Here is a 20423-nt window from a genome sequence, read left to right as displayed (position 1 = left end):
GGGTTCGAATCCTAGTGTGGGCATGAGTGTTGTTTGTGTCCTTCATCATATCATCACTCATCCTCATCATCGCGATTAGACTTGGCAGAAAAGTGACGTAAAATACCTCATTCAATAAACACTACAGCATTTTGGATCTTCTCCTTGTTCCACATTTTTGGAACATCCCCTCCCTCAAGAACATACTTCAGACCCCTGGACCCCCCACCTCCTTCTCCACCCCGAAAGACCAAGTTTGAAAATTAAATGATGAAAATATACTAGCTTAGGATTTGTTGTATAATTGAGGGTTATTTACTGCCGTCGAACTTATTAGAACACAAGGATTATACTGAGATCATGCGGCTTTGAAGGACAGTATCAAAGATGATTTATGCACACTACTACTCATGCATAAAATATTAATTAGAAACTTTGCGTTTCATAAACTAGATCTAACATCCTTTCTTGTTATTCAAAAAATATTAAATTCTGTTTTTTTTCATTAAATTTCTTAACTGCAATGTTCTTGTGGTCTTAATTACACATGAGCTACATAATGAATAAAAATATATTAATAACTTACGTTTTGTGAGTATCTATGTTGCTTCTACGGCGTTCCGGGATGCAACTGCTCAGGAAAACAGCGTGGTAATATGACGTGCACCCGTTATGGGTGTTAGGTTTTTAATGTTTTTAACCACACACTCTTAACCAATCCCATATCCTATACCTAATAACAGGTCGACGCGGTTATGAATTGTGTATAAACTAAAAGTGAACAACCTGAAGAAGGGGGCAGTTGCGTCCCGAAACGTCGTAGAAGCAACATAGATACTCGCAAAATGTAAGTTATTAATATATTTTTATTATAATTGTGAGTAATTCACACAACTTTCATCATGAATACATAATGAATATGTACTATTATATATCTATTCTTATACCTTCTTTTTACCGATTCACGTAATAATAACACTCCAATATTAATTAATTTATGCATTATGAGTAGACCTATAAATTATATTAACATAATAATTTAATTTATATGTAACATTCAATAAAAAATTTGACCATTTCCAAACAACAGTATTTGCATTTATAAGTAACTTTGGACTCAATCTCCCTTATAGTAACATACTGATCTTAAGTATTAAATGGGGTATATATGCATGAGGTTCTGCATACGTATTGTGAATAGTAAAGTTTTTAATTGTCATGAAATATCCAATAACTTAATATTAACTTTTGCTTGATCTCAGGAATGCACCTTGATCATAACCAAATCATTTTCAGTTTCTAAAAGGTTGATGATATGATGACAAGGGCACAAACACGTTCAAGTTTGCATTAAGTTAATTTTATACTCAGAGAGGCTAATCAGAACTTGGCCTACATTTTTAAAAATTGAATCCGAATCACTATGCAATATGTCTCCATTGAGGATCAAAGCTGGTACCCCCTGATTATAAGACAGTGTTACCATGCCATTGGGTAGGTAACATACAAACTCACATACGGCAAAAACAAATTAATAACTAGCAGAAATGGCCAATGTGTAGAGGCATGCAAATTTAGTTTTTGACGAAAACACGAAATATGAAATAACATGCTGTAATGTTCATTTTTCATGTTTCTGAAAGGTCTGAAGTGCATTTTTCCACCCAGTTTTGTCACGAAATAATGCGAAATGAACTGCAAAATGCGAAATTGACTCAAACTCATTTATATAGCAACGCGACACTTTCTGAAGTCTGAAGTATCCTGTGATTTATGCAATTCATGGAAAATTGATTAATTCTGCTGTAAATATTTAAGGAGCAAGAATGGATTCTTTTACACAGGAATAAACTTAATACTCTGGTAACTACATAAATGTGCTATTAGAAGGGATAAGTTTATTTTGTGTAATAAGTGCAGTTTGTAAATCAAATTTAAGATTATATTCACAATTTTAAAACCAAAATGTCATTTTATATAGTACTTTTGATGTGATTATTCACCGCTATAACACCGAAATTTTATTTTATTTACCGCTTTTGAACCTGAAATCGACTCTGTTTTTGTATCAAAATTTTGCTTTTTTATTTACCAAAAACATGTGCCTCTACCAATGTGTGTCTTTTGAATGTAAAATTAATTAGGTAGTTCCAAAATATAACTTCATGAACCTCTAAAAATCTTAACTGCCACTGCAAGTGAAATACCCAGTCATGGATATCTCCTATAATGGCACACGTCACCCCATTACTAGTTGAAGATTTCCACATCTCTAGAATTGTGGAAGGGAGACTGACAGTCGGGAGATAGGCTAAGACCCTTATAGGCTGTAGAGTCACAGGTTACCGTATTTACGCGTGTATAATGCGCGTGCGTGTATAATACGCACCCTCGTTTTTGATGGGGAAAAGCAACAAAAAAATATATCTCGTATATAATGCGCAGTACAATTCAGGTTCCAGAAATGGCTTTCTTAGCGTCGGACTAATATTTACGTATTTCATTTAAAATTAATCAGTAGATCATAAAAACGATCTTTTCCTTGCTTTCGTAGCTGATGCATTCACCACGCGACCTTGAACTTCCAGATGTTTGGCTTTTCATAGGAGAGGAGGGAGCAAAGTTATCAACCACCCGTTCAAGGTCGCAGTGCGTGATGCTTACAATAGATGGATGACATCAAGGCAGCATGAACTCTCACCAAGTGGGAGGGTGAAACGTGTGTCGCTGCCGATTGTTTGTGAATGGGTTCGTGAGGCATGGAACTCCATCTCCCTTGAAATGATGATCAAAAGTTTTAAGGTAACGGGAATATCGAACAAGATGGATGGAAGTGAGGACATTTCAGACTGCTTGTATCAGTAACTGGGAGTGAATGACGAAATTAAGTGTAAACTATATTTATTTATTTACGTGAGTCAAGCCGCAATAGCGCAGTAAATATACAGTAATTATTTCTATTTGGTAAGTGTTGACGTAATTATTTTACCTTCATATTTGTTACAGTCAACTCTCGATACAACGAACTTTCATAGTTCCCAGGAAAAAGGTAGTTATTTCGAAGGGGTTGTTATTGGAATTTGCACCAAAAACGATTATTAGGAGACAATCGGGCAGAATGAATGTTGGATTTAATACGGGTCTACTAGAGCATTGTCTGTTACAAGATGAACTGGTAAGATACGATCTCTCGGAAGATCTCACCTTTCTAGGCACAAAAAAAAGGGGCTGTAAATTTCGTTTTGGTTCGGCTGTGTAAAATACGTCGTAAAAATGTCACGTTTTCCTTCCTTCGACCAACTTCTAATTCATTCCCTCCCCCATTCCAGGGAGCAGTCCTTCCTCTTCCTCGACTTGCATTGTAAGCCAGGCTGAAAAAGGAAACGGGCAACTTGCGATCTATTTGCACCCAATGCGTATTCTAAGACACATTGAACAGTGTCGCACTCGATAATCATTTTGGTTTAGAATTAGATTTCACTAAAGTGAAACTGTATATTTAGTCCCGATTAGCCCAAAAGCATAAAATGAACCCAAAACAAGCTTTATGAAACCTGCGCATTTTCAGATATCAAAACGGGAGATCTTTATTTACTCTCACGTTAATCGACGATAATCGGTGTCAGCTTATACATTGAGCATTTTTTTAAAAATCGTTCGCAGCTTACACATTGAGGTTCTGAAGATAAAGGTGCAGAACATGAAGTTGTTTTAACTCTTCTTTTTCTTTCTGAAGATCGAATTTCGTTATCGTCAAATCAAAACAGCTTTGCGAGATACAAAACAATGACTTGCCTTCGCGCTGGATGAGTCATTGCTGTTATCCACAAGCGACAACTTCGCAGACGCTAGACAAAACACTGGCGCCAGTTGCAGCGTAAAAACAAGGCGACCGGCTGGAAGTTCGAGCAACAGGTGGTCAGGGAAAATCCTCCGTATTTCAAAGATAACGCAACTGTCGATGGCTGAACTTTATCAGCTGTGTGAAGAAGAAAGAATAAACCCTTTCTTTACGTTTTACCTTGCAACAGACAATAATACGGGCAATATTTCAATACAATAGCATTAAAAAAAGAAAATAATAGGACCTGAATTCTGCAATTATTACATTGCCGTGCAGACCAGTGGCGGAGAAAGCTGGGTAGGGGGGCATTTTTTTTATACTTGTCCTATGGTTTTTGTTCGTTTTGAAGAATGCATCCAGAACTGGTTGACCATTTTAGAAGTCAAAGGAAAGAAAGAGCGGTACACTTCCACCCTTGCCTGTAATCAGCCTGTGTGCACACACGATCAAGAAGACAATCGGCATTGTCCCCCTCGCTTAAACGTTTGCTGAGAAGAAAAGAGGGAGAAGTCACTCTGCCAACGGAACACTTTTGGCAAATATTAGGACATCGGCACAGTCATGAAAATGTAGAAAGTGGTAAACGGGAGTTATGATGCAAGTAAGATCGAAGTGAACTTTTGCGGAAACCTTAATGAAAATGCATTAAGAGTGTTGACGATCTTTAGTTGGCCTATGTGGCTTTGATTATCTATAACAGTTTCACTTCTTTATGAAGTGTTACAGGGAACAAAGAATACGTTTTGAATGAAAGCGATTACCGGAAGTTGTACGCTACAAAGTCGATTTAAAATAACATCCAAGCATATTCGATCTCTTCTCATGTATCCAAGAGAAAACGAAATCACAATGGCAAAACAAGCCTGGCATGTTGGGTAGCAGCCGTCGGCTGCGGGTAACATTGGTACGCTTGGGGGAGGGGAGGGCAGAGGTCAAGTGCTATTGGATATAACTGAAGCGTGGTCTGGTGTTTATTTTTAGATCAGACCCACTTGCGAGCGGTAGAGTGCTACTGAAGGGAATGAGTGCAAAAAACGTATTTTTCGCCCGATCTCTGTTCATGACCATGTCTAAGGCGAAAACAATTTTTGTGGAAGTTATTTCTCCCGCGAAAAATACCGCTTGATACGTCTACCGTGTGACGGGAGGCGCGTGCTTGAATGCCGCCAGAACGGGTGCTGCTTTTCTCGATGTCGCAAAACTTTCCATTACTAAGTGACAACTCATGGAAAACGGCCATTTCGCATTTTTTTTAAAATTATTACTGCTAAAGAAAGGCAATCTGTAGATATATACATGTTATACGCAGTGACATAGTGAAAAAAAAATGCGTGATTTCATTTTAGTTGTCCGAATTATTCCGTGCATAATACGCACCACAGTTTTGAAGGGCAAAAATTTTGGAAAAAAGTGCGCATTATACACGCGTAAATACGGTATTCTTATACTATATATTTAATTGAAATGGAATGGCATGGTACTATATTTACAAGAGTCCATTTGCACTTTGACAAAAGAAGTGAAAAGTTACATCACTAAGAAATATTATGTTGAAACATTAACTAAACTCGACCATCAATGATAATGGTTTTTAATAAGTTAAGACTATAAAGGCAAGGAAAACACTGCTACAAAAAAATAACTTTATTGTACCTACCTCACTGACGTGTGTAGTGAATGATTGACTCCACCAAGCTTTGAGTTAATTTTAAGACACAAGTTGGAAACTGTGGCTGGCTTTAACCTAAATACTGTAGTTCCTTTTACACATTGTGTGAGAATTCCTACTTTTGTCTCGGCTATTTGTTTAACTTGAGCTGGAAAATGAAATATTAAGATGTGAATAGCACATAATACAATAATTAAGTATTTGACAATTTTAATTAAATATGTATGTATTTATCTATGCAGCAGAGCCATTGGAAATTTTGTGTAAATGTCAAATGCCAGTTGGACTACTGAGCATTTTAAAATTTTCTCTCTCTTCCCCTTCCTCACTCCCTCTCCCTGAATAATAGCAAATTTAATGTTTCAGGGAATAAAAGACATTGTAGTAAATTAAAACATTGGAATCAAGTACTTACTTTTCCATAAAACTCAAATTTACAAATATTTTTAAATCCTATTTGCACTAGGGATGGGCAAATATGAAATTTTGGCCAATACCGATAAAGTACTGAAATAAAATTTACCAATACCGATAACCGATATTCTACCGATCCGATATAAAATTCCAAATGGTCCTTGAAGAACCTGAATAGTTCATTGACCTCCTTAATAAATGTTTATTTCCAGGTGACTGCAGTGCAAAATAAGTTGCATATTTAGACATTTACTTGTTTTACAAAGTAGGGCATGCATATTATCCATAAAAATAATAACAATATGGCACCATTTTGCAATAAAGTGTAAGATATTCATAGATATATTGGATCGGTAAAATAATCGGTAATTTTACCGATAAACTGATATGCCTATATCAACAGATACCAATAGAGTACTGATTAATCTGTCCCACACCCTAATCATCTACGCAACAGAGCCATTGAAAAATGTCCAATGTGTAAATTTCCAATGCCCGTTGGACTATGGAACATTTTTAAAATTTTCTAATTTTCTTTCTCCTCTCCTTCCTCACTACCCAAATGAATTATACAGAATGTTTCAAAAGTCACGAAACCCAAACTTGGAAAATTTATATCACGAAAACCGTAAGAAATATTTACACTGGGTTTGGTGCATTATAAACCACATCCATTGAGATATTTTTCAATGCTTGACATTATAAGTTTACTCCATACAGAAAATTAAATAAATTAATAACTGGCGGACGGCAGTGTCTAATTTTTTTTTCCAGAAATGCACTTTTGAGTGAGAAAACTATAAAAGAAATTATTGGAGAGCCTTAATTAGACGTCTGATGACTGACGTCATGTCAATTTTCTTCGCTCACGCTTCGCCACTACAGTGCCTGGTTGATTCAGCATGGCGTATTCATTGGAGCAGTGCATTGTTGAAGAGTATTTTACTACTCATTCTTACACTCATGTGCAAGAGGTTTCCCAAAAAAAAAAATACCCTGCTTCTGCTGTACCTCACAAAGCAACTGTTTTACGACTAGTGAGTCGATTTCGAGAAACCAGAAGTGTATGTGACAAAACAAGAAGTGGTCGCCATCGCATTTAACCCCTGCTGCAGTGGGGGGATATGCGTAAAACATGATAATTGATTGATTTCGTGTTTTAAGTCCACATTATGCATAGTAAAGCTAATCGGGACTGAACCTACAGTTTAAAGTGGGATCCGAACACTTGTGCCACCACCAGGTATCGAACCCGGGACTCCTTGATTACAAGGCGACGACACTACCACTGCGCTATCGGGGAATCGTAAACCTTGATAAGGATAAATGCTTGAAGTACTGCAGGTGGTGTCGATCTCTCATCGAAGAAAATGGCATCAGAATTCTTGATTATTTTTCTTCTTCACTGATGAGGCTTCGTTCCATTTGTTAACAACCAAAACAGCAGAACATGATCCGCTGAAAATCGTCATGCGTTCCACGAGGTACCGCTCCATCCAAAAAAAACAAAAAAAAACTTGGAGTATGGTGTACTGTGACACATGAGTATTGCATTTACTATTGTTGTCAGATTGTGTCTGTTTTCCGATGACAAAAATCAACAATATTAAACACCAACAAATGATCCCACATATTCTTAAGAGTTGGTATTTAATGTTGAAGATCGATTCTCAGACATTTTCAGCAAATTCAATGTTTATAAAATATTGTAATGGCTTTATTTAATAAATGATAATTTTATTAACCTAGTGATAGCCTACATGATTAGTTTAGAGATTTAATCAGAACACTTAATGTCCAAATTTTAATGATAATAAAAAAGTAGAAGTGTAGAAGCCGCGTATATGACTCGCCCTTACCATTTCGTAACAAGCTCCCGTCAGCTGTGTTGGAATGGCAGGGTTGCCAGGTGCGTGGAAATTTACACATAAATGTCAAATTTCGGTGCAAAATTATGATTTTGATTTTTCACGTAAATGTATGGCCAATACTTAGGCACATGTTGCGTGCATCTGGCGACAAAATTTCAACCTGCTAGTGTTGCCAGATGCGGAGATATGTCCCAAAAATGGTGCTTTTTCACTCAACCCATAAAATCACCAGTCATAAATCCATCAAATGCTGTACATGATCATTAATGGTTACAAATGAGAGATTGACATGGTGTCAGTCGTCAGACATCTAATTAAGGCTCTCCAATAATTCCTTGCATAGTTTTCTTACTCAAAAATGAATTTCTGGAAAAATTTTAATGCTGCCTTCCGCCAATCATTAATTAATAATTTTCTGTAAGGAATAAATTGATAATGCTAAGCATTGAAAAATATCTCGAAGGATGAGGCTTTATAATGCAGCAAACCCGGTGTAAATATTTCTTACGGTTTTCGTGATATAAATTTTGAAAGTTTGGGTTGCACAACTTTTGAAACACTCTGTAGCAAAATTAATGTTTCATGGAATATAAGACATGGTGGTAAATTAAAACATTGGAATCAAGCACTTACTTTTCCGCAAAACTGAAATTTACATAAGATTTTTAAATCCCATTTGAACTTACACCTTGAATATATAGGAAAGATTTCATACACACTGATTTTAACTTCATGAGTCGAAATTACATACCATAAGTGCCTCCTTTATCTGGAACTATAACGACAACTATATTTACAGCATTCTTGCGTTCCTTGAAAAAGTCTTCCAGTAACTGTCCAGCTCTTCTTGAATCCATGAAACTTATTTCAACAGGACGAAGAATGTTCATTCCTAGGCCAGCACCAATCTTCTGCAATTCCCTTGCAAGATTCCTAAAGAAGAATTTAAATATGCTATATAATTTACAAGATTGAAATGGATATGTATGATATTATGCACACACACACATAATTTACATAAATAATACTACAAGCATTAATTTCCTCAAATTTCACAGTAATTCAATTTATCAAACATCATTATTTGGTTATCTGAAGGACAGTGCTTGATGCATGCATTTATAACTGAAAATCTGTTAATTATAAATACATCCTTGATCTAAATTGTAATCAATAATCAATTGAATCTCATTGATCCAACAAATATGAGTACCAAGTATAAAGCATATGTGGCAAGTTGTGCTGTTTGAAGAGCTGTAAACAAAGTCAGGGAAGTATAGCAAAGATTCAAAATATTACTTTTTTTAAACATATTTTTAAAGAATTTAACATGTTGACTGCCCCAATACATGAAAAAAAATCCCTGGAATCACAATGTTTTATTACAAGAATATAATAAAAACATTGAAAGCAATATGTTTCTTGATGATTAGATGAAAAAATGTTATTTTTAATTATTTTATGTGCAACTCATGCAGCGCTAGAATCAATTATTATGTTGCACGCCATGCGAGTTATATTTGGCTCACAGCATATTTATTGTTTTTCAAGCATTGAGTCCTTAGTTATTTGTAACATCACTCTGCCATATACTATTTTATCCATATCATTCAAGGAGCTGGCCAGCAATAATTCAGGGCTAAATGCACAATCGTAAAAACTTGAAAACAGTTCATGGGTGAAAATTTTTTGTTCACTTATCAGAGTTAAGTGTAATTTAAAGACAAAAATAATAAAAAAGAAGTTAAAGTACATCTATTCATTTGATCCATGCTTTTTAAATTGTTTGTATTAATTGTAACAATAACAGCATCACTAAATAAGATTTTCACGAACCATATGCAAAATTTTGTCCACGGGGCCACCCTTCATGCAACATGTACGTTATGGTATGGTAGCGTGAGTTGCTGGTGCACCAGAAGGCTCCCTACGGGGCCACTCTTCATGCAACATGTACGTTATGGCATGGTAGTGTGAGTTGCTGGTGCACCAGAAGGCTCCCAAGGAGACATGTGAGCTACCAGGTGTGCCAGTTGATAATTCTTAATTGATCCGAAAGAAAACATGTGTATCTGGGGAGAAAGTTAAGAAATGCTTTATTCAAAGTATGCACCATTGCTAGCTTTACATTGTGCCCATCTGTCAGTCAAATTGTGGATGCCCTTCCAGAAAAATCGTTCACATTTTGAGGTGATCCAGTCAGCAAGCCATTGTTCGACATCTTCGTAATTGTTGAAGTGTTGCTGGGAAAGTGAGTGAGACATCGATGAAAACAAGTGGTAGTCCGAAGGGGCTAAGTCTGGTGAGTATGGTGGGTGGGGTGAGAATTCCCTGCCAAGTGCAGAAATGGTATCTCTGACGCCTTTCGCTGTGTGTGATGGAGGCGTTGTCGTGCTGCAAAATCACTTTTCCGTGTCTTGTCGCTCAATCTGGGCACTTTTCGATCAATGCACGGTTCAAATTGATGAGTTGTTGACGGTAGCGAACGGCATTCACTGTTTCACCTGGTTTCAGAAGTTCATGGTACACCACACCCTTCTGATCCCAACAAATGCACAGCATTGTCTTCCTTCCGAAGCGATTCGGTTTTGCAGTCGATGTTGAAGTTTGTCCTGGGTCAACCCATAACTTTTTGCATTTTGGGTTCTCAAAGAAGATCCATTTTTCGTTCCCAGTCTCTATCCGGTGCAAGAAAGACTTTCTTTCATGTCAAGAAAGCAACACTTCACACACCGTTTTTCGCTTTTCCATTTGTCTGTAGTTCAGATGATGTGGGACCCATTTTCCTGCCTTCTGGATCTTTCCCATGGCATGAAGACGATCAGATATGGTTTGGCGACCAACATTTAACTTCTCTGCCAGTTGTTGTTGCGTTTGCGTATCATCTTCGTCCAACAGTGCTTGCAATTCGACATCTTGGAATTTTTTCGGCTCACCCGGGCAATCTTTGTCTTTTAAGTCAAAATCACCAGTTTTGAACCGTCGAAACCAACGCAGACATAGGTCTTGCGTTAGGACATTGTCACCGTACGTTTCCACAAGGATACAATGGCTTTCACTCGCATTTTTCTTTTGATTGAACAAGAAAAGCACATGCTCCTTATTTGGTTTGAAGGTCAACATGCTTCCCACACAAACCCAATATCATGATCACTCGCACTCGGTTGCACATCCACAGCGTTTTGACAGGTACTGTCCTGGCAACACACTGACGTAATAGTTGAGACTGTGCACCAACCCTTGCTTCCAGCCAGAGGCCTGCACAAGACCTGGAGCAGACCCGTTCGCGAGACATCGCTCCTAAAATACCATGCAACCTGCGCAACATCCTCGCTTGAGCAGCTTGTCTGGCCACCTGCCCAGATCGTTCCTGGCAGGCATTGTAGACCCGCCGGGTACCCGCAGTCTTACGATACCTAGTAGGTCTCAGTTAGTTCTTTCCATCAACTGCAGGCCCCTCCCTCTGCGTGACGTAGTTACTTCGAGTAGAAACTGCACCGGACCCACACCGTTCTGCAGTGTTGCCAACTGCAATAGATTTTCACTACTTAAAAAAGGGAACTCAAAGCTTCGTAAGCCACATCACCAATGAAATGAGATTTACGACGATTGTTGCTACCCCCCCCCCCCCCACACACACACATTGAAATAGGTTTTCCGTGGCACAGGATCCATAAGTATATGTCGTAAACAACCAATATACGTGTATATAGTGATATAGGGCAGGACTGAAACATGTCACGTTCGACGCTGAGGTCGCGAGTCGAACAACACACTCTTCTACTGCGAACACCAGGGTCGTAGCCAGCCAGGGGCATTGCCGTTACCCTCGTTTGGGGTGGGGGGCGGGGGCAAGTACTTGGATAAACGTGCCAACAACAACAATCACAATAATAGTAATAAAGTAGCATGAAAGGCATTATTATCTTCATAAATCATGCAAAAAGGGGGTAGAAGTCGGTTCTCACGCATTTGTGTTGAAACAGAGGATTGTTAGTTAATAATGGAAAACAAGCACACAAACTGTTTTTGAAAGAAAGAAAGTGCATGATAAATGCATTCCGAATGTACATACATATGGCATGTAAAATTTCCATCTACAATATTTTCTTTTCACATGGAGCGACGTATTACATAATCAATTCATCCAACTCGTAACAAACCAACATTAATAGCAAATAATATCACGGGCCGCCATAGCATTCTGTTTTAAAACTTTTCTCACTTAGATCGTTCGGCGCTCAGGATCGTCTCCCGCTACCCCTTTGCTACGGCATTGAACTTGATGAGACTGTATAATATTTTATAATATATTTCTACTTTCATAAAATTTGAAATCAAGGGGTTGCAATTACCTCTCCATTCCCCCTCTGCAGGTGCCCTTGGCCGTCTGGAAGGAAAATGCAAGAAAAATATGAAATTTAATTCCATCTTGAGTACCCTTTAGCCCTGCTACTCTTTAATTCTGCTAGCCTGTTTTTTCTTGTGCTTTAATGTTTGACCCCCACCCTGACCCCTCTGCTAGACTTAATTTCCGTCCAAGGTTGTGAGCAATGCCCCCTGCCCCCCCTCTGGTTGCGCCACTGCGTGCCTGGTTAAGGCACCATGCAATAAAAAACAATTAGTTTTCAGTGAAAAGATTTTTGTTTGTTCGATCATTCATTTAAATAAATGAAGCTGTAATATTGCGTGCATTTCCTGGCAATAAGATAAAAACTGCTTACAATGAACTGAAATCACTAAGTATATACTGTAAATTCTCCTTAAAACAGAGAGCTCCTCCTAGGACTTCGTAGGATTTAGGAGCTACGTAAGTAGGCAACACTGGCTGCAGCCGTCCACGTGGTGATGAAACACCTGGAGCGACACGCTGCCGGAGGGCTGTTTCCTTCCAGCAGGTTTTGCAGGCGCCCGGGTCTTGTTAAATGCCCAGTTACCTTGTAAGCGCAGAGCGCCTTGAAGACCAAGAACCCGGGTAAAGACGCAAGTCGACTCGTTGCCGTGGGCAGGCGAGCAGGTATACCTGTCCTCGCGAGCAAGCGGGCGTGGGTAGGTAAAAGGCACACAATGCAGCCCTTTGCTTCCAGCACCATCAAGCGACGAAATTAAGAATTATTAACCGGCACACCTGGTAAATATACTTCACAAGGCTCTGGGCATTAACTAGCATGAGTTAACTACATCACATGTGGTAGTTAACATAAATAGTTTGGAGCATTCTGAAGGAACCCTCTCACACTTAATGGTTAAAAATTATTAGATTGTAATGACACAGGTTGCAAGTTCTGATGACATGACTTGGTTGAAAAATGCATCATGTCAAATTGCAATATATATATATTCCATTTTAATACCTTAGTTTAACAAGTATACCCAGCATTAGTTAAAAAAAATGAATATTTTAGGACTGCAGATACCACGTTTAATCAATACGCTTACCGATACACTTACAGATTCCCAACAACAAGGATCTGGAGGGAAAAGTTCTGATTCCTATTGCAAATTTTGCGCTGATTTCAAATCTACATTTAGATTTTTTCTGTCAGGGATAGTTTACGAGTAATCGTGATTTTAATTTTACCTAAATTTCTTGCAATTTTAAGTTGAATACTGAGTGAACTCATGGAATAACTTAATCATTCTTTCTCGAAACCTAGTATATTATGTTTAAAAGTTATAAATGTGATATGTGACACAATATTCACACACAGAATTGTTATATAATACTTATTTTCAAAAAATATAATAAAATTTTTGCAATTTATATTGCATATAATATTATATCCATGCTCTTTTTCCTTTGTCTTTTAGACATGCTTCAACTCTGGATTTGCTGAAGTTCTTTAATTTGAGGTCCCACAAAGTACCTTTCTTTCCCTTTGCTGGTGAAAGATGAGGCAATTTGTTTGAAATACACTTAAATCTTCTTCCAGCTGTGTCCCTAGCCTTTACAAATTGTTTTGTAAGGCCTAGCTTGGTGTGAAGAGGGGGAAGAGGAACATCATATGCTGTATAATTTTTCTCTCACTTGTCAATTCTGTTGAGACCAATTCTTTATGTGTAGTGGTTCTTCTCACGGGTATACCACTTGCAGAGGAAGCAGGTATACTTTGTGTAGCCATGTTGTATTCCCAATATCATTGCAACTATCTTGAAGTCGGCAATTATCTTCCTCTTATGCTCATTATATTCCATGGATTTCTTCTAATATCCCTCCTAAAGGGAACTGGTAAGGATGGAAAATATTGGATAGATCTTGCCTAGGATAGGGACAGATAGAAGACTTTTGTTGCTGCAGCCATAAGCCTTTGGGCTTAAGAAGCTAGAGAGTTAGTTAGTTAGCTTCTAATATCTCACAGGTTTCTTTGTGACATTAGAAGAATGTATGAACGTTCATTAAACCACTAACGTCGTTGCGATCAGTCAGTAGGTGGTCAGTTTCAAAATAGGCCTAAATTTAGTAATGCTTGTGCTGGGGTGGAGATTATATTGGTCGATTCCAAGGTAATGTTTGTAGTAGAGTGCTGCAATGAGCGTTTTTCGCTCGAGCAGCAAATAGTTCGCACAGGCAACGCTAGATGGTATGCAGAATTGATAGGTCTTACGCTAGAGTGAAAAATTTTTGAACGAGTTGAATACTCTCAAACCCTATTAGTCCATGAATTTCCGTCATTTGTCTATGGTAATGGGTCCTCAAATATGGATCGTGAAGTAAATGACGAAGTGAAACTGAAAAATAGGTGAACATAGTCATGATCTCAATGTTAAAATGCAGTTTTGTATATCTTACCAAGATATGTGAAAATGAAATAGATGATTATGGGCTGAAACTACCTAGACTGACATTTTATGTTTCTACGATTATTGTCACATTGAAATGATGTTCGATTGAATGTTATAACTGCATCAAGGTAATAGATAATCCTTGACTGCATTTTATTATTTCGCAGAATATTATTATCCTTTTCGGTAAGTGAACAAAGATGTACACGTATTTGTTACACTGTGATACGATATTTGAAATTGCTTAGGCAGGTCTGTGAGCATGTGTATCCATTTTACGTTTCGGTCTGTAGATATTGCATACTTTCATATACCTATATTGTATTTAAGCCTTACATAATAATATACAGAATCATTATTTAGAATTGTAATTGCATGGAGTGGTTTTCTTCCATGTATCTGTTTTAGGTTTACAGTGCTGCTTAAGGCTCTGAAATACGGGACGTTGCCAATCATTCCATTACGAGTGAGGTGCAACCGAGCGTATCATGCTCGAGCGTAGGAGATTCGATCGAGTATTTTCGAGTGAAAGTGGTCCAATGCAATACTCTAGTTTGTAGTAATTCTTCATGATAGATCGAATCCTCTTCCTCTGCCTTCCAAAGGCCAACTCTCCACAGATGTAACAGAAGCTACCTGGTTGATTTTGACAGGTAAAGTATATCAAACAAAACCTGCATTCACAATGCTCAGTATTTTGACAATAACTTGCAAGTACATCATGTAGCTTAGTAACAGAACTACCAACATCTGAAACAGAAGCTCAGAAGCAGATGTTGCCAACTGCTCATCTGACAATTCCCTGCATTTATCATGAATGGCAAATCTTAGTAAAATGAGATTCTTTTATTTCCTTATTACTAAAAAACTGTCCCTGATAGTGAAATTCTAATTACGGATTCGAATTTCCCGTACCAAATTCCTTCAGAAAAACTTATTTCCACATAAGATTTACCATTCAGAACACCAGATTATATAACTTACTGCCAGAAAACAAATAACTCTTTGAATCGATTCAAAAACTTAAACTATCACGAACGTACTGACAAGCGAAATGGATGTGTTACATGGCAGGCCACTGTTTCTCTTGGTAATCACATGTTTATGCTTGGTGTCCACCGTCATAGTGAGAGAGCTTTCGATTTCTACCACTTAGCAGCGCCACCGTCTGCAGTCTGCATTTTAGCATTGACAAGGGCCTAGCAGGGAGGGAAATGAAAGCAGTGCTTACGTCAGAGTTAACATGGAGATGTACTGGCAGTCCCCGAAGGACAAATGGCTTCATATACCAGCTTGCCTCTCATCGCGTGCCAACTGAATTTCAAAGCTCCACACAGTGCAACAGGACACAGTAAGATAGCAGAAGTATAAATATTTAGTTTTTGCACTAATGGCAACAAAAAATAATTTGTTGGGGGGGGGGGGGGTCTGCAATGTTATCAAAATAATAATTCATTTTGCATAATTTCTAGAATATTCAAACTCCACGAAAGTGTTACATAGCATTTTAGCAGACTCTGGAAAAGTAGTGGTGATTAAGTTCAAACCAATACTGATAGACTGGTATTGATTCAGCCCTAGTATATTTGTAAAGGTACCATGTCTGAACTAAAATAATATTAATTAGGGATGGGCCGATATGAAATTTTGGCCGATACCGATAAAGTACCGATATAAAATTTACTGATAACAGATATTCTACCGATCCAATATAAAATCAGAAATGGTCCTTGAAGAACCTGAAAGGTTCATTGACCTCCTTAATATATGTGTACTTCAAGGTGACTGCAGTGCAAAAGGAGTTGCATATTTAGACATTTACTTTTTAGAAAGTAGGGCACAGACATTATCCATAAAAATTACAACAAAATGGCAGAATTTTGCACTAAATTATCATATATTTATCGATATATCAGATCGGTAAAATAATCGGTAATTTTACCGATAAACCGATATGCCTATATCAGCCAATACCGATAGAGTACCGATTAATCAGTCCCATCCCTAACATTAATAAATTATATAATCTTCAAAAATTATGTGCTCTGACTAAAAGTCTACTTACTCTAGAGCATCTTGTTTTGTGCGAAAATCCAAATTTAGTATTGACCATTTTTCTAAAGATGCACCATTTATAAATCTCGCTGGCCTCCACACTCCTCTTTCTACACCAACTGGGTCCTGGAAAAAGTAAAATAAGTAGATATTGCTCATTATCCTCCATTTAGAGGCTGCTGCTGAGAATTGAGGGAGGAGAGGGGTGGGGGATGAAAGAAAGGGAACAATTTTGCTCTTATTTTTCAAAGGAGGATTTGGCAGGATGCAAAAATTCCATGCGGCACAGAAAATTATGCAACATTCCAACATTGAAACGACACAAATTTGAATTGATTCTGATATTGTTTCTGTACTCCTCCCGATTTTAACACTTAGTTGTTAAAAATATTGGCAGGCTAGCTTGGCTCTGACGTCTGGACTTAAAGCCAGTAAAATCTTATGTAGGGCTCATGTTGTCGTCCCTATATATTTGTGGTTGTCCCTTCCTCCATCTTATCTTACAACCATTCATCCTCATCTTCGTAATTAGCTAAAGGGGCAGAAAAGTGATATAAACTAGACTAAATCAATCAGTCATTTGGACAGCAAAAATTCTTGACTACAAGAACCATTTCTTGACTTTTTATTGATTTCTTGGCCTACTTATTGATTTCTTTACATTTTCTTGACTTTCTTCACTGGTAGATACCCTGCAATATTCTGTACAACTTTTGTTACAATTTTCAACTATTAATATTGGTGAGAATCAGGAAAAGTATCGGGCATCAGTATCAGTAGCAAATCAGGCCTACACTAAAGCAAACTCCATGGTCTTTAAAGGCTTAGACCTGCTAAGTGGTTTCTAATTGGGCTCCCACTGATCTCACAATGCAGGTCAATTCCAAATGTTAGGAGTCCTCACAATGCAGGTCAATTCCAAATGTTAGGAGTCCTCACAATGCAGGTCAATTCCAAATTTTAGGAGTCACCATCAGGGATCAAACCTGGGCCAAAGGCAACAGATAACCTTTCAGTTACATGTGAGCTCTAACTCACATCAATTAGTGTTATTCTTCATTCTCAATGATGCTTCTACAATTAAATCTGAAATTCCTCATATGGAAGCATTCAGTCCGTTTTTGTATATACAAGTGTATACTAGACATATCAGAAATTGGTAGTGAAACCTCAATTTTACATTTTTCAGGGGACCAAGATGAAAAAACATAAAACGTGAAAAAATGTAAAATCGTGGACACTTTTATAAGATTTTGCTATGTTGTGACCATCAAGAATAAATGTATAATGCGGAAAAATTTAAAATCTGGGAATGTAAAAACAGGGTTCCACTCTATTTAGAATATTTGACAAATCCAAATCTTCATTTTATAGGTACAGGGTGGCGCACGGGAGTGGTATATTTTGATAATGCCCTAATGCACAGTAATAACATACATATTGTTACATATTTCTGGACTTAAAAAGGTACATGTATGCCATTTGCAAAAAAACAAAACATAACTCACTTTTTGAAAGGAACGTCCTCTAAATGACGTCCCTCCCTGAGGTAACATTCCTGCATTTGGGAATGGACTTCCAAAGTTGCGAGGCTAGCGTTACGCTCAAAACACGCCCCGCAAAGTTAATTCGTCATTACTTGGAGCTCGATTGTTGTCTTCTTGTTTTAAGTCCACTTTATGCACAGTAAGACTAATCGGGACTAGATCTAAAGTTTAAAGTGGAATCCGAACCACTATGTGCCTCCACCGGGTATCGAACCTGGGACCCCTTGATTACAAAAAGCACGCTGCTCCCCTGACCACTGCTCCACAGCAACTGAAATGGCATTGTCTTCGCAACATTCTCATAGTCTCATAGCATTGCCAAATTTAACAATGACCTTGAACTATGCGATTCAAAATCTCCCACTCCCGTGCACCACCCTGTATATTTTAACTGAAGTTATAAAACATATAAATAAATTACCTTACTTACCATATTTGGAGATCTCATTTTACATGTGAATGAACTTTGGCAACTAATGCCTGCTAGATAGTTTTTGTTTATCTATCTGTATTAGTTTATTTAATGTGACTAATGTGGCTGATTGTGGTGAGAACAAATGATGATTAGATGACAGGACACTTACAAAGAACACGCACTGAGGCCACAACTTGAAGCTGAACAGGTCAGTGGCAAGACGATCAATTAACGTGCTTGACCATTGAGCCAGCCATAGTTCACCAGTGGCTGGTCTGCGCATTAGTAAGGTAGAAATTACGTCAAGCGTAGTAATTTCGAAAAAACACTCAATATTTTGTGTGACCAAATTGGTGGATAAAAAAATAAATTTGAAGTGTCTAACATGTTCTTTACTACTGTTCTGTACATAGGTTATAAGTTTAAACACACACATTTCTAACTAAATATTCAATCTTTTGGAAATACGTATTCTGTCTATGTTGTTCTTAAGCTTTCCAAGTGTCAAATCTTGAGTGTTTGAGCTTCTAAACAGAAAAACTAAAAACTCTAGTATATGAATTTCTTATACTCTAAACATATCTTATAGCAACATGCATAGCAAACATAAATAGCATATACTACACTGGTCTACAGTATGAATGTCACATTAAACCAAACATCATAAGTTGTAAGCAGATGATATACTAGCATCATCTTTGTTTGTAGCGCACTGAGAAAGCACAGCGCAATACTGACCAATAGCTCAACACAGACCAGTGGAAAAATAAATCTGACACACTACTCCCAGGCCCCTTACAAAATTCAAGAACATCACTGAATGTCAACCTCACCAACGTTGATCAATATCACTATTATAATCCTCAATCGAGAAGAATGTATCAAAAATATATGATAATCTAGAGAACTTACTCTCTGATTGTACTCAAGTGCTGGTGGAGGCAATATCCGGGCATCCACTTCTGCAAATTTATCACTAACAGACAACCCAAACTCACGAAGACATGGATCGCTATTGAAGTTGGCTTGCCTCAGCTGAAGAAAAAAATGAAAGGATATGCTGCAAATTATTTTGATAATTAAAACAATCTGAATCAATTAATAATTACCACCTTAGCATTAAATGGTACATGCTACGCTATCTCGGAAAACAGAGTTTCAGTATGGCTAACCATTGTATTCATTTTGGCTTTATGAAATAACACAAATTTATGCTTTAGATCAAGATTGCATGTGCAGCCAAATGAACAACTAGAGCTGAGACCACACTTATATATCAGTGATATTGAAAAGCATTGGTCGTTTAAAATATTCATGGCACAAGCAGTTAAAATTCACTTGATTTCAACAGATCTTTGTGAATAATTGCAAAAGTAATCAAAATCAAAAGGTGAATAATTATATTTTGTCAGTTGATACAAATGATATTGGTATGAAAGAGTATCAATTGAAATTTAATCAATATGGACTGATACAGGGTGTCTAGAATTTCATGAAAAAATTCCCCGACTTTTCCAGACCAAATCACTAGGGCAATTCATGTATTTACACATGTAAGAAGGTCACTAGAATTTAGCTAAACACCACACTTAGAATCAATGCCTCTTAACCAAGTTAGAAGTAATAACAATAAGGAAAACTGAACAGAAATTGACTGTTGGATATGTATTACTTGCACTTGCCGTGTTCTGACTTATGCAAAAATAAAAAATAAAAAATAATAATAATAATAATAATAATAATTATAGTAAAATTTAGTAACATATGTATTGATCCTAACTAAACATAAACAAAAAAATTGCAACAAGGAAGCCACAATAGCCACTTACTGCAGTAGGTTTCTACT

General features: G+C 37.3%; 1 protein-coding gene across 1 annotated transcript in view; it reads right to left on the bottom strand.

Annotated features, from left to right (window-relative positions):
• Positions 1-20423, bottom strand: part of LOC145978421 (protein argonaute-2-like) — a 115650-nt gene that overhangs the window by 25603 nt on the left and 69624 nt on the right. Inside the window, exons 15-18 of the mRNA XM_083111054.1 lie at positions 19490-19612; positions 16626-16741; positions 8529-8710; positions 5481-5640 (exon numbers count right to left, since the gene is read on the bottom strand). Of these exons, the coding sequence (XP_082967180.1) occupies positions 5481-5640; positions 8529-8710; positions 16626-16741; positions 19490-19612 (581 nt within the window). The remainder of the gene's footprint in view (positions 1-5480; positions 5641-8528; positions 8711-16625; positions 16742-19489; positions 19613-20423) is intronic.

This window comes from Lepisma saccharinum, chromosome 1, assembly GCF_977018435.1.
Source record: "Lepisma saccharinum chromosome 1, izLepSacc3.1, whole genome shotgun sequence".
Classification (NCBI taxonomy): Eukaryota; Metazoa; Arthropoda; class Insecta; order Zygentoma; family Lepismatidae; genus Lepisma; species Lepisma saccharinum.
The sequence above is the reverse complement of the archived record's forward strand: the minus strand, read 5'-3'. Positions and strand labels throughout refer to the sequence as shown.